Source organism: Falco biarmicus, chromosome 8 (genome assembly GCF_023638135.1).
Source record: "Falco biarmicus isolate bFalBia1 chromosome 8, bFalBia1.pri, whole genome shotgun sequence".
Classification (NCBI taxonomy): domain Eukaryota; kingdom Metazoa; phylum Chordata; class Aves; order Falconiformes; family Falconidae; genus Falco; species Falco biarmicus.
This window is the reverse complement of record NC_079295.1, coordinates 26862255-26882228: the sequence shown is the minus strand read 5'-3', so window position 1 is coordinate 26882228 and position 19974 is coordinate 26862255. Positions and strand designations below refer to the sequence as shown.

General features: G+C 65.9%; 4 protein-coding genes across 9 annotated transcripts; 2 read left to right on the top strand and 2 right to left on the bottom strand.

The window, feature by feature from the left end:
- Positions 1-20: 20 nt before the first annotated feature.
- On the bottom strand, positions 21-4369 carry AAMP (angio associated migratory cell protein). 2 transcript variants are annotated; one of them, XM_056348198.1, is made up of 11 exons: positions 4214-4369; positions 3735-3887; positions 3197-3316; positions 2902-3041; positions 2642-2786; positions 2400-2483; positions 2067-2182; positions 1608-1711; positions 1016-1106; positions 562-716; positions 21-293 (listed from the first exon to the last, which is right to left on the bottom strand). In XM_056348198.1, exons 1-11 carry the CDS (start codon positions 4299-4301, stop codon positions 218-220), a joined length of 1272 nt encoding a protein of 423 aa, XP_056204173.1. In that variant the 5' UTR covers positions 4302-4369; the 3' UTR covers positions 21-217. The 2 variants fall into 2 exon arrangements, with proteins under 2 accessions (XP_056204173.1, XP_056204174.1); XM_056348199.1 differs by having other exon boundaries at positions 4242-4317.
- A 129-nt stretch (positions 4370-4498) lies between these two features.
- On the top strand, positions 4499-16633 carry PNKD (PNKD metallo-beta-lactamase domain containing). Of its 2 annotated transcripts, XM_056348207.1 has the most exons (10): positions 4499-4624; positions 4972-5182; positions 13808-13923; positions 14152-14264; positions 14491-14549; positions 14700-14792; positions 15038-15201; positions 15323-15409; positions 15517-15632; positions 15811-16633. In XM_056348207.1, exons 1-10 carry the CDS (start codon positions 4561-4563, stop codon positions 15982-15984), a joined length of 1197 nt encoding a protein of 398 aa, XP_056204182.1. In that variant the 5' UTR covers positions 4499-4560; the 3' UTR covers positions 15985-16633. The 2 variants fall into 2 exon arrangements, with proteins under 2 accessions (XP_056204182.1, XP_056204181.1); XM_056348206.1 differs by lacking the exons at positions 4499-4624; positions 4972-5182 and adding an exon at positions 12408-12604.
- Positions 5949-13281, bottom strand: TMBIM1 (transmembrane BAX inhibitor motif containing 1). Of its 4 annotated transcripts, none has more exons than XM_056348201.1 (12): positions 13113-13281; positions 8710-8970; positions 8521-8603; positions 8367-8431; positions 8189-8242; positions 8001-8051; positions 7766-7805; positions 7553-7590; positions 7239-7326; positions 7037-7132; positions 6722-6775; positions 5949-6618 (listed from the first exon to the last, which is right to left on the bottom strand). In XM_056348201.1, exons 2-12 carry the CDS (start codon positions 8942-8944, stop codon positions 6475-6477), a joined length of 948 nt encoding a protein of 315 aa, XP_056204176.1. In that variant the 5' UTR covers positions 8945-8970; positions 13113-13281; the 3' UTR covers positions 5949-6474. The 4 variants fall into 4 exon arrangements, with proteins under 4 accessions (XP_056204176.1, XP_056204179.1, XP_056204178.1 ...); XM_056348204.1 differs by lacking the exon at positions 13113-13281 and adding an exon at positions 11955-12135; XM_056348203.1 differs by lacking the exon at positions 13113-13281 and adding an exon at positions 11905-12022.
- A 385-nt stretch (positions 16634-17018) lies between the features above and the next one.
- Positions 17019-19528, top strand: CATIP (ciliogenesis associated TTC17 interacting protein). The gene is made up of 9 exons (XM_056349119.1): positions 17019-17094; positions 17308-17508; positions 17643-17698; positions 18030-18116; positions 18253-18423; positions 18606-18730; positions 18812-18888; positions 18987-19075; positions 19304-19528. Exons 1-9 carry the CDS (start codon positions 17019-17021, stop codon positions 19526-19528), a joined length of 1107 nt encoding a protein of 368 aa, XP_056205094.1.
- The last annotated feature ends 446 nt before the right edge of the window (positions 19529-19974 follow it).

The following is a 19974-nucleotide window of genomic DNA, read 5'->3' as shown; positions in this document are numbered from 1 at the left end:
GCAGAGTGGATGGCATACAGTTAAGTGAAATAATTTATATAATTAAAAGACGTTTTCATACAAAACCCCACACTTGGCCCCCAGATGGTGAGGGCAAAGCAGGGCAGGCGGGAAAATTACAAAGCACACAGTGGAGAAGGGCATGAAACCCATCTCCCTCATTCCTCTGTACACAAGCCCCCTGGCAGAGCCAGGACACCATCCCTCAGCACAGTTCCTAGCGATCAGGGCGCTGGACACAGAACACTTTGGCTTGGTGGTCACCAGAGGTCGTCACCACAATGGAGGCATCCCTGGGGGAGACAGGACTCAGAGATGGGGCTTTGAGCATCCCTCACCAACGCCCTTAACCCAGCTCTGATCTGCCCTACTCGCCCTTGAGACCCTCAAGTCTCAGCATGGACCTGGTTTGTGCCCCACCCGCCCACCCCCCCCTTGGGACCAGACCCCAGGGGCACCCAAAGGAGAGAGCTCATGATTGAAGTTCCTGAGGCTGGAGGCCCCTGCCACCCCTGGTCTACTCTACCCCTCAGGGAAAGGGTCTAGGAGTTTTCTGCTCACTTGTTGACGGCGAAGTCAAGGATTTCAGCTGAGTGCCCTCGGTACTCGCTGATCATCTTCCCCGAGCGGGCATCCCAGAGCCGCACAGCCCCATCCAGGCTGCAGGTGTACACCACGGCTGAGCTCTCCTCCCACAGCAACTGCACAATCCCTGACTGGGGCAGGAGGACACCACAGGGTAAACACTGGGGATCCCCAGCAAGTCTCTGCTCCCCCCACATGCCCCACCCAGTGTTGTCTGCCATCCCCACAGACAGGAGAGCCAGCCTCCAGGGCCAGGCTCTGGGGCACATCCTGTGTGCAGGGACTGCGGCTGCCTTTGGGGAAGCCCAAGGGGCTGAGGGAGAAGTGCAAATTGGGAACTGGCCCCAGGAAAGCCCCTGGCCTCCAAGGGAGATCTCGGAAGGGCCCAAAGCCCACCCCCCAGGCCTAGGAAGAGGGGGCAGGGCAGTACCTCATGCTGGCACTTATGCCTCAAGCTCTGTGTAGAGAGGTCGTAGATAGCCAGCGTGCCATCCAGGTAGCCTACAGCAGCCAGTGGCATCCTGCAGAGAGGGGAACAGGCACTATGTGAGCCTGGCAGAAACCGGGATGGAAGCATGTGGAGAATCAAGGCTGAAGGCAAACTCTGTGCTAAAGACTACAGCATATCAAGAAGATGAGGGACAACCCAGTGGCCAGACCATGAAACTCCCTGATCAGGAAACCTGACAGGACAGTCAAGAGTCAGCAACCAACCCAAGGTTTACAAGGGAGAAGATAATGTCCTGGTAGGAAAGATCCCCAGCAGCCATGTCTAGAGGGTATCCTGGCCAAACAGTGGTCCATCAGGCTAGCCCAGACACCCCAACGTGGTGGGGGCAGGACTGGGCAGCTGGTGTCCCTTGTCCTCTGTGTCACACCCAAGTGACTCGGGATGTCCACAGCCAGCTGGGGAGGACGGAGGTGAGAGAAATGGCAGCAGAATGAGCACAAGAGGTGGAAATGGATGTTTGTAACAACCCCTGTTAGATCTAGCATTGAAAAGCAGCTGTCCCCACACTCACACGTTACAAAAGCCCAGCGACTCCACCGAGTTGGACTCTGCCTCCTCGCCTTCGCCGGCAGGGGCCTTGGGGGCCATGCTCTCCATCTTGAACACACACACCACCTGGGTGGAGGGAGGCGGACTAGTCCCCGAGGGGAGGGAAAGGGGACCCCCAGCCACACCGAGGTCCCCTTCCGTACCCGGGATCACGCCTACGTTCCCTGGACACCAAGGCCCAGCCCGACCCCAAAAAACCGCAGGTCCTCAGCGCTAACAAGGGGGAAGCTCTTCCAGGAGCCCAGCGGAACCGCCCTGGGGGAAGCGGTTGTGTTGGCGAAGGGCGCCTCCTGCTGGCTGCCGCTGGGCACCACAGGGCTGCTGGGGCCGGCAGCGCACCGATGCGGCCCGGCGCACGACAGGGGCTCGGGAGGCCGGTCCCCCGGGGTTCCGGGTTCTGCCCCCACTCACACGGACCCACCTTGCCCGTAGCGGAGTTGACCAGCTTGGCGTGACAGTCCACAGAGCCCGTCATGATCAAACTGCCGTCCTGGTTGCTAGCTACACACGTCAAGGGGTCCTGGTGGCCATCCTGGCCTGGGGGGCGAGGAGGAGGGGCATGAGCTCCACGTGGCCTCTCTGCTGCGACCCTGTGGGCCTCGAAACCCACCCTCCTGCAGCCTCCACCCTGCCTGGCTCCAGGCTCTGCCCAACAGCACCTGGACTCAGAGGGTTCCACCACTCCACCTGGCAGGCACTGAAAGAGGCGGTTCCCCAATTAAGGAGCATCCCAGGTGATTAACCTCTTCCCTACCTTTCAGAACATGCAGTGAGGTTCCCTGCTTCAGGTCCCAGATGCGCATGGTCCCATCCTCATACCCCACCACCGCTCGCTTCCCTGGGTGAGACAGAGCCAGCAGATAGAGCCAGAGCTCCCCTTGTCCCTCCACCTCCTGGCTCAGCAACAGACTGGCAGAAGCAGGAGGGCAGATGATGACAGCTGGGATCAGTCACAGAGCTGCTGACATTCCCCACCCAACAGCTCCTGTGCCTCACCATCAGGCAGGATCCTGCCACATGTGGCTGGGCATGCAGGGCCCTGGAAGGTTTTGCAGTCTCCGCTGGGGATCTTCCACATCCAGGAGTTCCCATCAGCTGTGCCCGCCAGAAGCACATGGGCTTGAGGGTGCCACTCCATCCACTGGGCAGAGAGAGGGACAGACAGCATCATGGGGGTGGCATCCCCCCTGCCACCCAGGTGAGTCCCAGATGCCAGACCAGGAGCTCCCCACAGCACCAGAGGTCCCACCACTCACCTCCAAGTCTCCCACCTCAAAGGACCACACTTCTTCCTTGGCATCCACCCGCCATACTTTGATAAGACCAGACATGTCACCCGTGGCCACAAACACAGAGTCGTGACTGAAGCCGGCACAGGTGACCGAGTCCTTGTGTCCTGAAGACGTGGGGGACAGAGACTGCTCAGGCCAAGCCATGAAGGACAGCCAGGAGCCTGACTCCAGCAGAGCATCAGCTGGGAAAGAGCACGTCCAGAGAGACACGGCTGGGAGGAGATACAGCCTCTCACTTGGACAATTTCAAGTGCCTCACCTGAGCATTCAAACAGGAGCTCTCCATCGCTCACACGCCACACAAAAGCCTTGTCGTCCTCCCCACCTGTCACCGCCAACGTGTTGGTCTTGGGGTCGAGGCTCACACAGAAAACAGAAGCTTCACAGAAGAATAAAGACAGGCTGCATGGCCTGGATGCCACTCATGCCCCACCTGACATTCCCAGGGGATCCAAACCCCACATAGCACTGGGTCTGGGCAGGATATCAGCAAGCTGAACCTCCCAACCCAAACCAGTGGGAATCAATTCTTCCCATGGAGGAAAAGCAGCACAGGCTGTCTGCTGAGCCCAGGGCGAGCTGCCACGGTAAGCGGCCCAAATGGCTTCTCTACCAGAACGTACGGTAGAAACAAGCGCAGCTGAAGGCAGCACTGAGTCAGGACGGCTGTCCCAAGAATGGCTAGGAGACAACTGCCTGGCAGACACCTGCTGCACCCCCTTACCCTGGGGAATGCCAGGGAGGGAGCAGGCCCTGAGGGAGACCCCCAGCTGCGGCTACCTGTGCCCATCACTCACCCGAGTGGAGGGAGAACGTGACCTCGCTGTCATCCTGTGCCTCCATGCTGTCCTCCACCCCCTCATCGTCCTCCGTCTCCCAGGCCTCAGCGCTGGGCTCTTCCGCCCCCTCGTCATCAAAGTCTACGTCCTCCATCTCGTCAGCCAGGTCATCTGCAGAGAGCAAAGGTGAGAAGGCAGCTCGAGGCCTGCCCGGCTCGGCCCTTCCAGGGCAGGCGGCTGCGGCCACGGGGGACCTGAGGGACGGGGCAGCGCGGGGGGGGACGCGCGATCCCGATGCCGCCGCGGCCAGGAGCCCCGGAGCAGAGGAGCTGCAAAGGAGCGAGGCGCCACCCGGGGAGAGGCCGCGGGCTGAACGGGTCGGGGCCCGTGGCCCGGCCTGGCGCAGGGGCGGGGCCGGAGCGGGCCCGGTGCCCCGGCGGGAGGCCGGAGCCCCCGCAAGTCCTGCCCGGTGCGCAGCGCGGTGCGCCCCGTCTCACCCGGCCCGGGCGGGCCCAGCTCCACCACCTCGATGATCTCCTCATCGCCGTGGAAGCTCAGCGCCCCCGGGCCCTCGGCGGGCTCCATGCCGGCCTGCCCGCGCACCCCACCCCGCCGCCGCCGCTGCCGCCGCTTCCGCCGGTCGCCCCGCCCCGGCCAATCCCCGCCCGCCGCCCTCCCGCCTCAGCCAACTCCGACCCGCGTCCTTACCCGGGCCCCGCCCTTTCCGCCAGCCGGGTAGCCCGCCCCCGCCCCACGCGGTGTGCTCTGGGAGCTGTAGTTTCCCGCGCGCCGCCCGGGCAGCTCCGCCCCCCGGCAGCCCAGCGCGCGGGCGCCAGCTCCCGGCATGCAGCGCAGGGGCCGCGCGCCTGCCCGACCCGCCATGGCGGCGTTGCTCGGCGGACTGCGGGGTAACGGCGGGCGGAGCGCGGGGGGGCGGAGCGCGGTTGGGGCCCCGGGAGCATCTCGCCACCACCCTCAAGGCACGGCCCCGCGGCCCCCGGCGCACAGCCTCGGGGCGCCCCCAGGGCCGGCCCCGCCCCGCCCGCCTGAGGAGAGGCCCTGCGGTCCCGCCCCCCGCGCGTGGCCCCGCCCCTCAGCCTTGCCCCCACCCGGCGCGGCTCTAGCCCCGCCCCCCCGCCGCGGGGGCATGAAAGGGGCTAGGACAGGGGCAGAGGCGGGAGCCTCAGGCAGCTTGGGCTGCGCCCCCTACAGGCTGCCACATGGCTGCCCCTCACTAACACCTCTCTCCCCACAGGGCTGCTGGTGGCGGTAGGACCAGCAGCGGGTCCTTCCAGGCCTTGGGCGTCGCTGGCACCTCCGGGCACACGGCTGTTCAGGCAGAGCTGCCACCGGCTAGTGGGGCCACAGGCCAGCCCGGAGCCTGGCCGTAGCAGGCTCCCCGAGGGGGTGGAGTACATCCCCACACGCAAGGCCAAGAACCCAATGAAGCCAGTGGGGGTGGCCTGGTGAGTGGTTTGGGCAGCGGGAGAGGCTCAGCACTGGGAGGCTCCACTATTCTGTGGGGTCTGGTTTGGGACCAAGGGGGCCCCAGACAGCTGCGGTGCCAAGCAGGGGGGTGTCCATGCCACTCTAGGGTGGCACAGAGCCCTTGTTTCCCCAGCAGCTCCCTCCATCTCCTGCCTACTGGCTGTCCTGCAGGGCCATCGGATTGCCCTCTGGCATCATCCTCTTCCTCCTGGCCAAGCGCGAAGTGGACAAAAAACGTCTGGAGCAGCTCAAAATCCGCCAAAAGATGATGGAAGCCAACCAGGGCGAGTACGAAACAGAGCGATACAAGAGGGTGGCCAGGGGAGCATAGCCAGGTTGCCCCTGCCCCCAGCCTGGCACCTGTGATACCTTGAGGGGATGTCAGCCTCGTGTGACATGCAGCACTGGCACCTGCCCTCCCTGTCGACCCAGCAGGCTGGGTGTGGGGCTGGGTAGGGACAAATAAACCTTATCCTCAGTGAGTGGAACAACTTGGTGCCGCTGCGGTCACTCCCTCAGTGCTCAGCCTGCCCCCACAGCGCAGGGGCCCAGCTCCTCTGCCACCAAGGTTCTGCCCACAAGGGCAGACGGGTACAGGCAGGGGAGGGAGGCCAGGCCTGGAGCAGCTTGACCTTGTTTTTTCCACCCCAAAGTCAGGTTTGCACTGCCCCACACCACAGCCTCCACTGAGGCTGCCCACGGGTTTTTTGGGGGAGTCGCCACACCAGTAAGACTGGGACTGTCTGGAAAATTAAAGTGTTTTATTTAGCAAGTGCAACTTTGCCCATGTCCGTGGCTCCAGGGCATCTGCAACGTGAGCTCTGCCACGAGTCCCTCCACGGGTGTCCCAGCTGCCCCCTGCCCACGCTAGGCACTGCCACAGCACAGGAAAGGGGGCATGGCCAGAGCAGTGTTTAAGGCACCAAGTGGTGACACCAAACGGGCTCTGTCAAAAAAATCCCAACACAATCCCAGCGGACACTGTCAGTTCCCCACACCCCAGCAGGACTGTGGCAGTCCACTGCCAGCCTGGCACTGCCAGCAGGGCCTCAGCAAGCAGTGCTGAGGCTGGGCATTGCCTAAACACTGGCAGCCAGTCTCCCCCACCGCCCTTGGAGGCTTGTGGCAGGGTGATCAAGGGAAGCAGTTTCCTTAGCAGCCTACGGGTAGGGATGCTAAAGCATTAGGAGTCATGGGAAGTGGCCATATCCTGTACAGAGGCCAGAGGAGGGGTGAGGGGTAGTGGGGGTTGACAGGAGTGGTCCCAGGGCTAATCCCGGCCCACGATCTGCAGGAGGAACGTGAAGATGTAGATGATGTCAGTGTAGATAGTGAGGGCACCGTAGACATACTCCTCGGGGCTCAGTGTGTTCTTCCTGTTCCCCAGCACAAGTTGGGTGTCATAGGCAAGGAACTGGGGGGGCAGAGGGTGTCTCAAGACAGGAACCAAGGCAGGGGGATTCCCCCCTACCCAGTCCTTACCTGATACCCTCTGCCCATCCCAGCCATCAACTCACCAGGGTGAAGGCAATGGCACCAATGGCCGCGTACAGCATATGGAGCCAGGGCACCTGCGCGGGGAAGGGGACATGGGCAGGGTGAGCCAGGTTGCTGGCACGCAGCAGACACGGCAGGGCAGGTCCTGCCCGCACCTGGCTACCGAGGAGCTGCTGCTGATGCCGACGCACCCTCTCCCTGCAGGCAAACTGCCTCTGCCGTGGCCAGCACCACACCCTGCTTCCTGGCAAAGAAGGACCACCCAGCCCCCCCTGCCCATACCACCCCTGGGGACACCTGTGGCACCCCACAGCCCCTCTGTCCTCCCCACTCACATATTTGAAGGAGAGGACGATGGCTGTGACAATCCCAGTCACCATGACCACGATGCCCAGCACGCAGAAGAGCCCAGGACATGATGTAAAATCAACCTGCCGGGGCAGGGGGACACATATGTCACAGGAGAGCCCAGGTGTCCCCACCACCCACCTCCCTGCGCCTGGACCTCCACAGGGCAGGGCACATCCCCCTACTTGCCTTGGTCTGGAAGCAGAAGATGGTGACAATGATGGCCACAATGGCAGTGATGAGCATGGCGATCAGGACGGCATTGGTTCGGTACATGCTGCAGATGGAGGGGACACCAGAGTCACCCCACACTTAGGCATCCTCCTGCCAGGGGGGTGTTGGTGACACCCCCCCCAGCCCTGATCCTGGATAGGGGCCCCTCCATCCCCAAGCCCAGGGGACCAGAATGTCCCCCAGCTCCTGGCAACCTCTCATTTGAGCCAGCTGCATGGCCAGGACAGGAGGGCCCCAGTTCCTGTCACTGCAGCGTCCCCGGGGCGTACCTGGCGATCGTGCCTGTCATCAGCCCCATGGCCAGCGTCTGTGGGAGAAGAAAGAAGCGTGGGCTCAGCAGACTGAGCGGCACCATGGTGGCCAGCAGTTCCTGGCTGCCCCCCACCTGCCCACGCACCCCCCTGTCCCTCCCAGCCCGCCTGGGGAGCTGGGATGCCACGGGGGCACCCCCAGGCCCCCCCTGCCAGCCCCAGCCCACTCACGAAGATGCTCAGCAGGATGATGTTCCAGGGGAAGCGTCTCCTGGGGATGAAACAAGGAGAGAGAGGTGAGCTGGTGACAGGGGCCACGTTACGTCCCCCTGATCCTCATGCCTCAGGGGCAGCGCCAGGCAGGGACACCCCCTCCTGATGACCTGGAGACACCCCCCATATCCACTGTGTGGGTATGCCGCTGGGACACCCCCAACCCCAGGGGTCCCAGCCACCAGCAACTCACCGGGGACCCTGGCAGCAGGCCAGCACCAGGTAGGTCACCAGGAACACACCACTGCAGAGAGAGATGGCAGGGGTCAGCCCTCTGACCCCCCACCAGGACCCCTCCTGGGCTGGGAGTCTGTGATTGTGGGGTGCCAGCTAACAGATGGCACCCCAGAGGGGGCAGGAGCTGGCAGACCCCCTACTCACTACGAGGCATAGTAGATGGCAACGTTCCTCTGGACAAAAGAGCGGACAGGGGAGCTGTGGGATGGGAGAGACGAGCGTGAGGGAAGGGGGACAGCAACTACTGTCCCCCCAGAACCCCACCCCAGGGGCCAGGCTCTCCCTTTTTGGGGGCAAAGCTAAGGAAGGACCTTCCACTCACACAAAGGTGAACACGGCAATGATCCCCACCGTCACCAGCAGCTGCAGGGAGATGATAGCGTAGACCTGCAAGAGATAGGGCGGTGAGCACCCAGCCCCCCACCCTGACAGGCACCCCCCACCCTGACGGGTGTCCCCAGCTGCCCAGGACTCACCTTGCGGATGAAGGTGTGCCGGACTTTCTTGTCATCCCAGTCAACCGATTGGAAGGGGGAATCATCCCCGATGGCACTGTCGCCTGCAGTGGGGGACACCTCTCAGCACCAGGGTGGGCTGCACAGCTCCCCCATAGCATCCCTGTTTCTAGTGCCCCCCCAAAAAATACCCAAGCTGCCCCCACTTACCAAACCGAATAGGCATGGTGGGCATGGCCATCCCCGGCTGGGGGTACCCCCCTGGCTGTGCATACCCCCCTGCTGCAGGGTACCCCCCTGGCTGTGCATACCCCCCTGCTGCAGGGTATCCCCCAGGCTGCGGGTACCCCCCAGCGTAGTGGGAGGGCTGGGGGTACCCCCCTGGTGGTGGGGGGTAGAGGGGGTTCTTGTCGTCGTAGGGAGGGGGTGCGTTGGGCTGCGCCATGCTGGCTCCCAGTCTCCCACAGGCACCTGGAGGCGAGAGAAGGTGGTGGGGAGGGGGGTGTCAGTGCAGGTCCCCCTCCCTGGGCAGTACGCATTCCCGGCAAGTGAAGCTGCAAGTGCAGGGACACAAGGGACAGTGGAGCCACAAAACCTCCGCCTCCCACTTTAATAGCAGCTTCTAACTAATGACAAGCTGGCCTCAATGCCAGCAGGTCAGTGAGACACAAGGGACATTCGGCCAGCTGGGGCCACCAGCATTCCTGTGCCCTGAGTCCTGCGTCAGTAGCCAGCCACCGGCAGGGCAAGGCCACGAACTGACTCAAGCTGTAGCAGGGACATGACCTCTCTGGTGAGGGTATGACCCCTCTGGGCTCTGCAGCCCACCCCGCCATCGCTGACCCACGCAGATCCCCCACTGCCCACCCCTCCATTTTGGGGGTGCCCCCCACCCAGCAGCCCAGTGGGTCACGCAGGGGCTCCGGAACTCCTGAGTCCCCCCAGGGAGTTATAGGGACAACTGCCACCCACGTCACCTCAGATGGAGGTGGACACGTCCCCGGGGAGGGGAGCCAGGACCCCCCTGAAGCTGAACTCTCCACGCCAGCTGCACTGGGCCCCCTTGCAGAGCCCCCGGCAGCCATGAGCAGCCAGCCTGGGCCCAGGGCCAGCTGCTGGGATTAGCCCTTGGAGGAGGAGGAGAGGGAGAAAGAGGAAGAAGACAGGATCTCCAAGGCCAGGAAAACAATGGCACTGCCAGGAGCCGGTGCCAGGCCTTTACCCGTCTGCCACCCCCCGGCACTGCCACTGGCGGATGCCCACCCCAAGCCCCAGGCAGATGCCAGAACCCGCCACGTCCCCTCTGCCTGCAACAGTGACGTCCCCTCTGCCTGCAACAGTGATGTGACCCCAGGACCATCCCTGGGAAGGAACCAGGACTGGACTCCACTGGGAGTGGGCTGGGAGACGACTGGGTGCTTCCTCCAGCATGACGTCAGTGCTTCCCATGGCTGGGCTGGGCGGGTGGCGGAGCAGGGGGGCACACCCGAGCCAGCCATGCCAGACCAGGGGGAGCAGCTCAGGGTCCATCCCTCCATCCTTCCCACCGTCTGTCCTAGCCACAGCAGAGCTGTCACGGCTGTGCCGCCCTTCTGCCATCACGAGGATGGCGGTGCTGAAAATAACCAGCACGGCACTGACCACCTGACCAGGAAGTTTCAATTCCACTGTTCTGCGGTTTCCCAAAAAACAGCCGGTCCCCCCCAGCACTGCTTCATCTGTAGCGCCTGGGAAGGGCCCAAAATAGGAGCCTGACCCCAGGAAAACCCCTGTGGCTGGCACCTGGTTAAGGGGAACCAGAGTCCCTAGGAGAGAACCCACGCACCTAGGGAAAGCGGGACTTACCTGGCCAGCACATGGTCACTGTGCAGGTCCCACCCTGGAGGCGTCCTACCCTATGCCCATGGCCAGCACCCTGTGGCCAGGGTCTGCCAGTTGCCCCAGTCCCCCCTGACCCCACGCCACTGGGGTAGCCTTGGGAACAGGGAAGGAACCAGCCTGACGGGTCCCTGTGGCCCCGCCGCACCCAGAGAGGCAGGCAGCACCCTGCACCCTCCCGGGGCTACAGCACAGCACAGCCCCAAAAGCAGAGGTCACCAGCTCAGTGGCCCTGGCATGACGTGCTGTCCCCGGGGACAGGGTGCTGTTCTGCACTGGCACTGTGACTCAGCACAGATAAGGCACACGTGGTGGGGACCAGGGGCGCAGGCGGGTGTCACCCCCGGCACAGCCCCATCAGGCAGCGTCTCCGCTGGCTGCCTTGGCCTTCCTGCCAGGCTCAGGCTCCTGCCACCAGCTCTGCGGGGACCCTGGGGCACCAAGGGCCACCTTGGGGGGGGATCAGCGTTTGGGGGGGGGGCAGGGGAGGGGGCGGCCAGGGCTCCCCACTTTCCCCATGGCTCCCCACAGTGAGGCTGCCTGGGAAAGCATTTGACTTCCCAGAAGAGCCTGGAAGCTCCCACCAGTATGGCACTGCTTGGGAAGGCACGGCTTGGGACAGCACAGCCCGGGATGGCACAGCCTGGGACAGCACGGCACGGCCTGGGACGGCACGGCACGGCCTGGGACGGCACGGCACGGCTCAGTACAGCACAACTCCGTACAGCACGGCCCAACAGAGCACAGCACAACTTGGCCCAGCCCGGCCCAGCTCAGCTCGGCAGGGCTCACGCCGGGGGGGTCAGTGCGGCCCCCCCCCCCCCCCCCCCCCGCTCACACGACACGAGTTTGCAGGAGCTCAGCATCGCCACCGCGCCTCTGTCCGCGCCCCCTGCCCGCCTCCGCGGGGGACGGCGGTGCCCCCCTGTGCCCCACGCCAGGAGCCCTCACACCGTCCACAGCCGGTCCCCACGCACCCCCCGCGGTGCCACGCCGCACCCTGCCGGGCACCGACCCGTGCCACCACCACGGGCTCCGTGGGGGACACCCTGCACGGCATAAAAGGGCGCTGCCACCCCTGTCCCGCCCCGAACCACCCCCACACCCGCGCCCCTCCGCGATCCCGTGGGGTCTGGAAAACGGCATCAGATCCCGCCCGTGGGGGTCCCGTCCCCCCGCGTCCATGCCCGCGGGGTCCCACCCCGTCCCCGCGCTCACCCGCCGCGCCGCACCTCGCCCCGAAGTGCCCCACCCGCCCCGGGGACGGGGCTGGGGGGGTCGCAGCGCGTTCCCGCCGTTCAGGGACCAGCCTCCCACCCTCGCCCGGACCCCGCCGCCCGCCGGGACGCTCGGTGCGGCGCTGGGACACCCCCCCGCACCGGCTGCGGGCCCGGAGGGGGCCGGGACAGGGGGGTGGGGGGGGGGCAAAGGCGGCCGGAACCGGGCCGGGGGGGAGCCGGGGGAACGAGAGGAACCGCGGGGTGGGGGACGGGGGTCTCCGTGCCCCACCCGTGTCAGCGGCCCTACCTGGGAACCGGGAATGGCGGGGGGAGCGGAGCGGGGCCGGGCCGCCCTACCTGCTGCGCGCTGCTCCGCCGGGCTGTGGCCGCGACGAGCCGGGACGGGGCGGACGGGGCGGGGGAAGGCACCGCCCGCCGCGCCCCCCTGCGGCGACTCCGCGCCGCTGCGCCCCGGGGTGCCGCGGAGGCCGGGCGGGGGGCGCTCCCCTCCTGTTGCTGCCCGGGACGGACCCCCTCGACCCCCGCCCGCCGAACGAGGCGCCAACCGCCCCGCCCGCGCCCTCCCTCCTGCTGGCCCTGACGTCACTTAGGGACCCCCCTTCTCCGCTCAGTGACGTCACTGGGGGGACACCTTTTGCGGCGCTGGGGAGAGGGGAATCCCCTCCTCTCTCTGCCGGTGACGCGGCCGGTGTGTCCCCCCTCCCCGGTCCCCGCGGCAGTGACGCAGCGTGACCAGCAGGGGGCGCGGCGGGTGCGGCGGCGGGGGGCGGTGGCGTGACGCGCGGGGAGGCGGGGCGGGGCGGCATGGCCGCGGGGCGCGGGGGGCGGCACCCGGGCGATGGCGGGGCCGCGCTGCGGGTGGCGGTGGCCGGTGCCCGCGGGCTGGGGGCTGCCTGCCTGCGCCGCTACCTGCCCCTCCGCCGCCTGGCCCGCCGCGCCGCCGCCGCCCTCATGGCCCTGGCCGGCCCGCTGCTGTTCCGCGTGGGGTGAGTGTCCGCCGGTGCGCCCCGCCGGGAGGGAGCCACCGCCGCCCGCCTTTGTTCTGCCTGCGGCAGGAAGGGCCCGTTCTCCGCTGCTTGTGCAGAGCTCCCCCGGCGATGCCAGCGGGGCCAGCCCGGCGTGCCCCGGCCCCGCTGGCATCGGGAGGCCGGGCTGGGGCTGGGGGTGGGCAGCCGGCCAGCCCTCCACGGGTGCTCAGCCCGCCCAGGTCGGCGGGGCGAGGGCAGGCGGTGTCAGCCCGGCTACCGGGGGGGCTTTGCGGGGCCGGGAATCACCCACCGGCTCTCCGAGCACGGTGGCGGTCACCCTCGTCTCTGAGGCCCTTCCCCGCCCCGGGGCTCCTTTCCTCGGGTCTGATCATTAACCCACCCCGGTGCCCAGCCGTGGCCCTGCTGCCCGGTGCTGCAGGAGCACCCGCTGCCCGGCTTCGGGCTCCCACCACCCCCTAGATGCAGGAGACCCCCAGCTTCTGCCAGGATCCCTCCTGCCATGTACCTGCTGGTGCTGGTGCGGAGGGTGTAACCGCCCAGGGGGATGCCTTTGGCCCAGAGACGGGCTTTACAGCCCGGGGCTTTGCATGTCCTTCTTGGCACTGGTTTCCAGCCCCAGCCCAAAATGCTGCTGTATAAACAGGGGGTCCCCCTGGACCCCCAGCCTGCGTCCGTTGCACCCCTGCATGGCACATGCCATGGGGCATTTGTAGCTTCCCTTTTCCCCAACCACTTCGGCCCCCGCTTCCCTTTTTCCCAGGGCTGTGGCACCCAGGGCCAGCCCTCAGAGCAGGGTCAGCCCTGGGCATGGCCCTTCTGGCAAGGAAGGGGACACACCGCACAACACACCCGGGGATGCCTGGCTGTCAGAGTGCTGCTGCAGGCAAATCCCTGAAGCTCCAGCCCTTCCTAGCGAGCAGAGCCCTCCTGGACAAAGTGACGGACACCCCCGCGGTGATGTCACCCCTGGCCCTTGCTGCCCAGAGCAGCTGGGGGGACATGCCTGAGGAACTGATTCTGCCCTTGCTGTAGATCAGGGACAGGGGAGGGGGAACGGATGCCACCTTCAGCCCCCACGCATGGGAAGGTGACCTCGTATGTGTGCCCTGTGGGGGTCATGGCCCTGGCAGCAGCTCCCCCTGCAGCTGGACTCCTTGGAGGGGCTGGGGTTTAACGCCAGGCGGTGTCTGCCCTCCCCAGGTACAGCCTGTACGCCCGCACACGGCTGGGCTACCTCTTCTACCAGCGGCAGGTGAAGAAGGCCCGGGAGCGGTACCCACATGGCCACTCTGTGCCCCAGCCCTGCCGCTTCCCTGGTGAGTCCTGGCAAGCCCCACCACTGCCGTGACCCCGTCGTGTCCCCCCACACTGGCACTTCAGGGTGGAGAGGGGTTGCCATTGCCAAATTGCCCAAAGCATGTTTAACTGAGAATTTGATTTAAGGTGTGGGGAGTTTGGCCTGTCCTCCCCTTTCCTGGGCAGGGGCGTCGTGCCCTGATGTCTGTCTGCCTGTCCATCTATCTATTCATCTCCTCCACCCCCAGGGTTGAAAATCCTGCCCATTCCCGTGCTCTCCAACAACTACAGCTACCTGGTCATTGACACTGGCTCTGGCCGGGCGGCCGTCGTCGACCCCTCAGACCCGCTGGCTGTGCAGGTGAGACCCCCACAGCCCCCCCCAACCCAGTGTTCGGGTGTCCCCAGGTGAGGGTTGGCATCTCTGGCTTTTTTGGGGGGAAAATCTGTCCCTAATCTTCAGCCTTTAGTGCCTGGGACAAGGTTGGAGGGTGGCAGGGCTTGTTCAGTCTCTGGGGAGCTGGGGGAGGGTTAAGGGTCTGTGTCCCCCCAAGATCTGTCTGTCTGTTCCCTCCCCCCATTCCCAGGCTGCCATTGAAGAAGAGGGGGTGATGCTGGAGGCCATATTCTGCACACACAAACACTGGTAAGGGGCAAGAGGGGGCCCTGAGGGCGTTGGTGGCTGCTGTGGAGGGTGCCCGAGCTGAGGCAGCCCCCAGCCCTACCCCCCAGGTTGCAAGGGGTGGGGGAATATGGGGGGCAGCACATTTAGGGGCGCTGATCTCCCTGTCTGCAGGGACCACAGTGGGGGTAATGCAGCACTCTGCCAGCAGCATGGATCCTGCAAGGTATATGGCAGCGCCCTCGATGCCATCCCAGAGCTCACCAAGTAAGTCCTGCACCCCACATCCCCCACAGCACCCCTGTAATTTTGGGGGAGTGTGCGTCAGCCCAATCACCATTGTCTGCTTCACCCACCCACCAGTCCCTGTAGTACCACGTTGTCCTCTTCATGGGCAGAGACCTGACACACTTATGACACTAGTGCACCAGGAAAGGGTTGTATGGGGAGGTGGGTGTTTTGAGGTGCTGGGGCGGGGGGCACCCTGACCATGCACCCTGTGCCTGGTGCAGCCCACTTGCAGACCGGGAGAAGGTGAGCGTGGGCTGCCTGACCTTCGAGGCGCTCACCACGCCTGGCCACACTGTGGGCCATATGGTGTACGTGCTGGATGGCGGGCCCTTCGGCGGCCCCCCCTGCCTCTTCTCTGGGGACCTCCTCTTCCTTGCTGGCTGTGGTGAGTGTGCCCAACCCCAGACCTGGGTGGCTGGGCAGGGGGGATCAGTCCTGCCCTGGGAAGGGCTTGGGGGGACCTCCCCAATCCCCTCCCCATGACAGGTGGTTGTGTGGTGGTCCAGGCAGGCTGTTTGAGGGCTCCCCTGAGACCATGCTGGCCTCCCTGGACGTGGCTGTGGGCTTGGGTGAGGACACACTGCTGTGGCCGGGTGAGTGTCCCCAGCAGTGAAGCAGAGCTGTCAGCGTCCCCCCCAGCCCCTGCTGCCAAGCTGGGATGCCAGACAGGAGCAATGCTAAAGGGTACAGGGGTCCACAGGCCATGAGTACGCGCTGGAGTGCCTGACCTTCGCCAGCCTCCTGGAGCTGGACAACCCCGCGCTGGAGCAGAAGCTGCGGTGGGCAATGCAGCAGCGTCAGGAGAAGAGGAGCACGGTGAGGCTGGGGGGGTCCCCTCGCTGCAGCCCCTACACCCCAGCACCTTGCGGGATTCCCCATCCCTTGGCTGGAATGCTGCACCCCAGCACCCCCTGCATGGTAGGGTGCGTAGGGGAAGGTGGTGTTGGGGGGGGGGCCCATGCTCTGGCAGGGGTCTGAGCGGCTGCCCCCACAGTGCCCCTCCACGCTGGGGGAGGAGCAGACCTACAACCCCTTCCTGCGGACCCACCGGCCGGAGCTGCAGGCGGCGCTGGGGCTGCGGCAGGGCAGGGGGGAGCACCCCGACGCCTTCCGTGCCCGTGTCCTCAAGGAGGTGCGGCAGCGCAAGGACCTCTACAAAGCCACCTAGACCCACCCCCCCATCTTTCCATGGGGCCGGGTGCTGCTTGGACACAGGGGGCCTGAAGACTGTGTGGTTTGATTTGCTGTATATCTCCCTCCTGGGGTGCTGAGCTGGGGAGGGAGTGGAGTGCACACCCCCACCCCATGGGCACCCACCTCCGTGGGCACCCCATAAGTGATCCCTGCCTTTGCTCCCCCAGACTTGGGGGTCACCAGCTACCACGTGGAAGCACCTCGATGCCCCTTCTGGGTGTCTGTAGCCCCCCACCCCACTGCTGGGACTGTAGGGATGGCACCAAGGGCTTTTCCTGACCCACTCAGCCCCGTTTTTCTAGGAGCCTCCAATTCACACAGACACTGCTTCCCCCCAGCCAGCACTCAGGGAGCCCCCCCCTTCCCCTGCCAGCCCCCAGTGCCGTGCATCTCCTTTGGGGGCAGGGGCTGGGATGGAGCCAGCAAGGGGAGGGGGGGGCAGCACTACCTCCAGGCAAGGGGCTCTTCTCCAGCACCCCATGCTTGGTGCCGGAGCCCCCCCTGCACACACACACGCACAGAGAAATGGGGCCATGGGGGCACGCTGGTGGGGTGCTGCTGTACTGGGGACTGGATACCCACCCAACACCCCCACCCCACCCCCAATAAAAGACTGGATCGGATTTGTACCTGTTTGGTCTTTTCTCTGCGCGGCCGGTGCCCCCCCCCCCCCCCGCGAAACCCCACTGCGAGGTGGCTGCCCCTTTAAGAGGCGGGGCCAGGCCGTTGCTATAGAAACGGCTGAGGCGTCGCAGGGGGGTACCTGGGTCCGGTCCGGGCAGGTCTGGGGGCCGGGGGGAGCCCCGGGGCTCGGCCGGGGGACTCGGGGGTGTTGGGGAGGCTGCGGAGGGCCGGGGGTGAGGATTGGGGGGCGACGGGGGCTGGGAGGGGCGGTCACTATGTGCCCCCCAGGGTTACACATGTGGGCACGGGGGGTGTACCGCGGTCTGGGGGAGACGTGCAGCCCCCTTACCGGGGGGTCCGGCAGCAGGAGCCCCCAGGCTGGGCATGGAGCCCCCCCGCGAGTGCCGGCAGGAGACCCCAGCCATCAGGGAGGCAGCCGCCGAGTTCCTGAGCCTCATCGGTGGGTCCCCGGCCCCGCGCTCCCCCGCGTCCCCCTACGCCGTGCCCTGGGGATCCTCCGTGCAGGGGTGGGGGCCGTCGGGTCCGGCAGGAGGAGGACGGGGCGGGGGGGCTTAAGCTGGATAACACGGTGAGGGGCTCAGCCCGGGCTGCAGGGCGGGGGGAAACTGAGGCAGGGGGTGCCCCGGGCAGGGGTGACGGCCCCCCCGCGCAGGGCCGGAGGAGCTGGAGCGCTGCCTGTTCGCCGAGACGCTGGCGGTGGTGGCCGCGGAGGGACAGGCGGCGGGGCAGCGGTGGGCGGCAGCCCGGTGGGCGCCCTACGAGCGGGAGGGCGCGCCGGCACGGCGCTGCCTGCTGGTGCAGGCCGGCTCCCGCAGCAGGCGGCACGGCGTGCCCGCCTCCAGCACGCTCAAAGGTGAGCCGGGGTGGGGCGTGTGCCCCCCCGTCCCCAGGGCTGGAGCATCCCCGTCCCACCGGCCCCCAGGGCTGGGGTGGTGGGCACTGCTGCAGCGCCAGCAGGGTGGACTGAGTGTGGCTCTACTCTGCCAGCCTATGTGACCCTGCAGCTGGAGACCCTGGAGCAGGAGGAGCAGGAGCGCCTGGAGGTGACTGGTGTGGCAGTGGCTGTCCCCTTGCATGTGTCGTTCCCCCCCTGCCCTGGGGTGTGCCCTGCAGCTATGCCCTCCTGGGGGCTGTACCCTATGCAAGGTCGTTGCGGGCAGCTGGGTGTCCCCTCCCCAGCTGGGATACCACCTCTGTCCCACCAGCTTGGTCCCCACCCCCTCCTCTGGGTGGCAGCTGGGGCAGAGAGTTTCCCATAATGCATCTGGTGTGGTACCCTGATTGAAAGGGGTGCTGGGATGTGCCACCTCAGAAAGGGGGTGCCCTGGCTCTACCCTCCACCCTGTGTGTGTCCCGTCCCCCTCCATTCTGCAGCTCAGAGCACACCCCATAGTGAGAAGGACCCACATGGTGAGCCACCAGCATGGGATGACTGTCACAAAGACCTTCCAGGAAGGAAAGGTGAGGGGGGGGCGGGGCGGGGAGCGGAATGTCTCACTCCTCTACCCACCAGATGGGTCACATCCTGGGGTGGGATGCGGTGCATGGGGCTGGTGAGGCTGTAGCTGTCCCATGAGGTGGCCAGGTCTCTCCACAGGCAGAGCCACACTGCTGGAGCTTCTCCTACAGCTGGGCCGAGCTGCAGGGGCTGGTGCTGGAGGGGGCCAACCTGCTGCTGCTGCGGGTGATGGCGTGCCGACAGATAGTGCCTCCTGGTCTCGTCTTCCCGACCATTGACACCGAGGGCCACCTCTGCACCTCCAGCTACGTGAGCTGCTGGCCAAGGGGGGCCTGTGGGATGGGGAGGTCTGGAGCAGCTTGGGGTGCCAGGGTGGGAAGTGGGAGATGGGAGTGAGTAGAGTGTGGCTGACAGCATGGGGGGACTTGGGGATGGCACCCAGGGCCAGAGGTGACTCCAGGACAGGGGTGACCCCTGTCTGTGCCCCCCAGTGCCCCCTGGGCATCCAGCAGCAGGCAGTGGGCTCAGCGGAGGCAGAGGTGTTTGTGATCAAGCGAGCTGTGCACACCAGCACTGGCGTCTCCACCATCTGGCACAGCAGCTTCCTCCCCAGCGGGTATGGATGGGAGTCTGGCCGGGGGCAACCCCAGCCCTGTGGAGACCCAGGAGAGGGGGTCACCAGCTCTTCCTCCTGCAGGCGTTTGGCCCGGATGGAGCAGGTCGGCTGCCCGATGCTGGTGCTTCTGCAAGATGAGTCTGTCCTTGGCAAGACAGGTACTGAGGGGGAGGCTTCTGCCCCCCAGCATGGGCAGCCCCAGCCCGCTGTCTGGCAGCCAAGTGGGGAACACCCTGTCCTGCCTTTCTGCTGCCAGATGGGGTCGAGCCTCAGCCCCCCTTCCCCAAACAGCCCCTGGACTGGGAGGAGGACATCCAGCTCTGGTCCTGGTTCATGGACAGGAAGGTGAAATGGGGGAATGGGGACAGGGAGACATGGGGCTGTGCCACTCCCTAGCAGTGTCTCCCCCCGGGGTGCCCAGGAGGTACAGTGTGGGGGGCAGGCTGGCCAGCATCCTCTCCCACACCTCCTCAACTGTGGGAGAGGACTCAGGCATCCTGCCCTCCCCACCCTGGCACAGCATACAGGGTGGGGACACTGGTGCCTGTGCCCACCCTGGCCACCCCACCACAGGAGGAGCTGCAAGCGTCCCATGCCGCCTATGTCCAGCAGCACCCCGAGCTCCGGGCGCTGCTGTCTGACTTCCTCCAGGCCCTGCTCCTCCAGCAGCCCTGTGACCCCATCTCCTTCGCTGCCCAATTCTTCGCCCACCAGCAGCGCCCCAGGACCCCCTTCACCTCTACTGGGGCTGCCAGCCCCAGCCCCCCACCTCACCGCCCCCTGGCTAACAGGGAATAAAGCTGAGAGCGGTGCCTGTCCAGGCTTGTTTGCTTTGGGGAAACTGAGGCACGGGGAGGGCAGGGGGTGCTGAGTTGCATGCTAACGCGCCCCCATGCCAGTCTGGGGAGGACCCTGTCCACCTCCCAGCTGTTCTAGCCATTAATTGGGGTGGGGGGTGTCTGGGTCATACCCTGGAGCAGGGCCAGGCTCACATCCCTGTGCCCACCCCACCCCCACATCTCCTTGGGGGTAGACCCCGATGCCCACTTCTCTATGGGGCACAGCCTGTCTGGCAGAGGGGTGCCCCAGAAAGTCAGTTGGTGCTCCCCAGGCACCCATAGGTGCACCTGGGGTGCTCTCTCTCCCATCTCAACAGCCATGAGGGTCCTGGGGATGGGGTGCCTCACTTTTGTAGGCACAGCCTGACCTGCAATGACACTGAGCACCCCATCTTTGGGTGAAGG

What these genes read in the sequence shown, in the direction of transcription:
- AAMP (XM_056348198.1), bottom strand. Translation starts at nt 4,301, where the DNA reads ATGGAGCCCGCCGAGGGCCCGGGGGCGCTGAGCTTCCACGGCGATGAG. An exon ending in CACGTTCTCCCTCCACTCGG is followed by an intron (nt 3,317 to 3,734) that starts GTGAGTGATGGG and finishes TCTTCTGTGAAG; the next exon opens with CTTCTGTTTTCTGTGTGAGC. An exon ending in TTGAGGTGGGAGACTTGGAG is followed by an intron (nt 2,787 to 2,901) that starts GTGAGTGGTGGG and finishes CTCTCTGCCCAG; the next exon opens with TGGATGGAGTGGCACCCTCA.
- PNKD (XM_056348207.1), top strand. Translation starts at nt 4,561, where the DNA reads ATGCAGCGCAGGGGCCGCGCGCCTGCCCGACCCGCCATGGCGGCGTTG. An exon ending in GCCATCCCAGAGCTCACCAA is followed by an intron (nt 14,793 to 15,037) that starts GTAAGTCCTGCA and finishes TGCCTGGTGCAG; the next exon opens with CCCACTTGCAGACCGGGAGA. An exon ending in GTCAGGAGAAGAGGAGCACG is followed by an intron (nt 15,633 to 15,810) that starts GTGAGGCTGGGG and finishes CTGCCCCCACAG; the next exon opens with TGCCCCTCCACGCTGGGGGA.
- TMBIM1 (XM_056348202.1), bottom strand. An exon ending in TCATCCTGCTGAGCATCTTC is followed by an intron (nt 7,591 to 7,765) that starts GTGAGTGGGCTG and finishes CTTCTCCCACAG; the next exon opens with ACGCTGGCCATGGGGCTGAT. An exon ending in GTGCCATTGCCTTCACCCTG is followed by an intron (nt 6,619 to 6,721) that starts GTGAGTTGATGG and finishes CTGCCCCCCCAG; the next exon opens with TTCCTTGCCTATGACACCCA.
- CATIP (XM_056349119.1), top strand. Translation starts at nt 17,019, where the DNA reads ATGGAGCCCCCCCGCGAGTGCCGGCAGGAGACCCCAGCCATCAGGGAG. An exon ending in GTCTGTCCTTGGCAAGACAG is followed by an intron (nt 18,889 to 18,986) that starts GTACTGAGGGGG and finishes TTCTGCTGCCAG; the next exon opens with ATGGGGTCGAGCCTCAGCCC. An exon ending in CCTGGTTCATGGACAGGAAG is followed by an intron (nt 19,076 to 19,303) that starts GTGAAATGGGGG and finishes ACCCCACCACAG; the next exon opens with GAGGAGCTGCAAGCGTCCCA.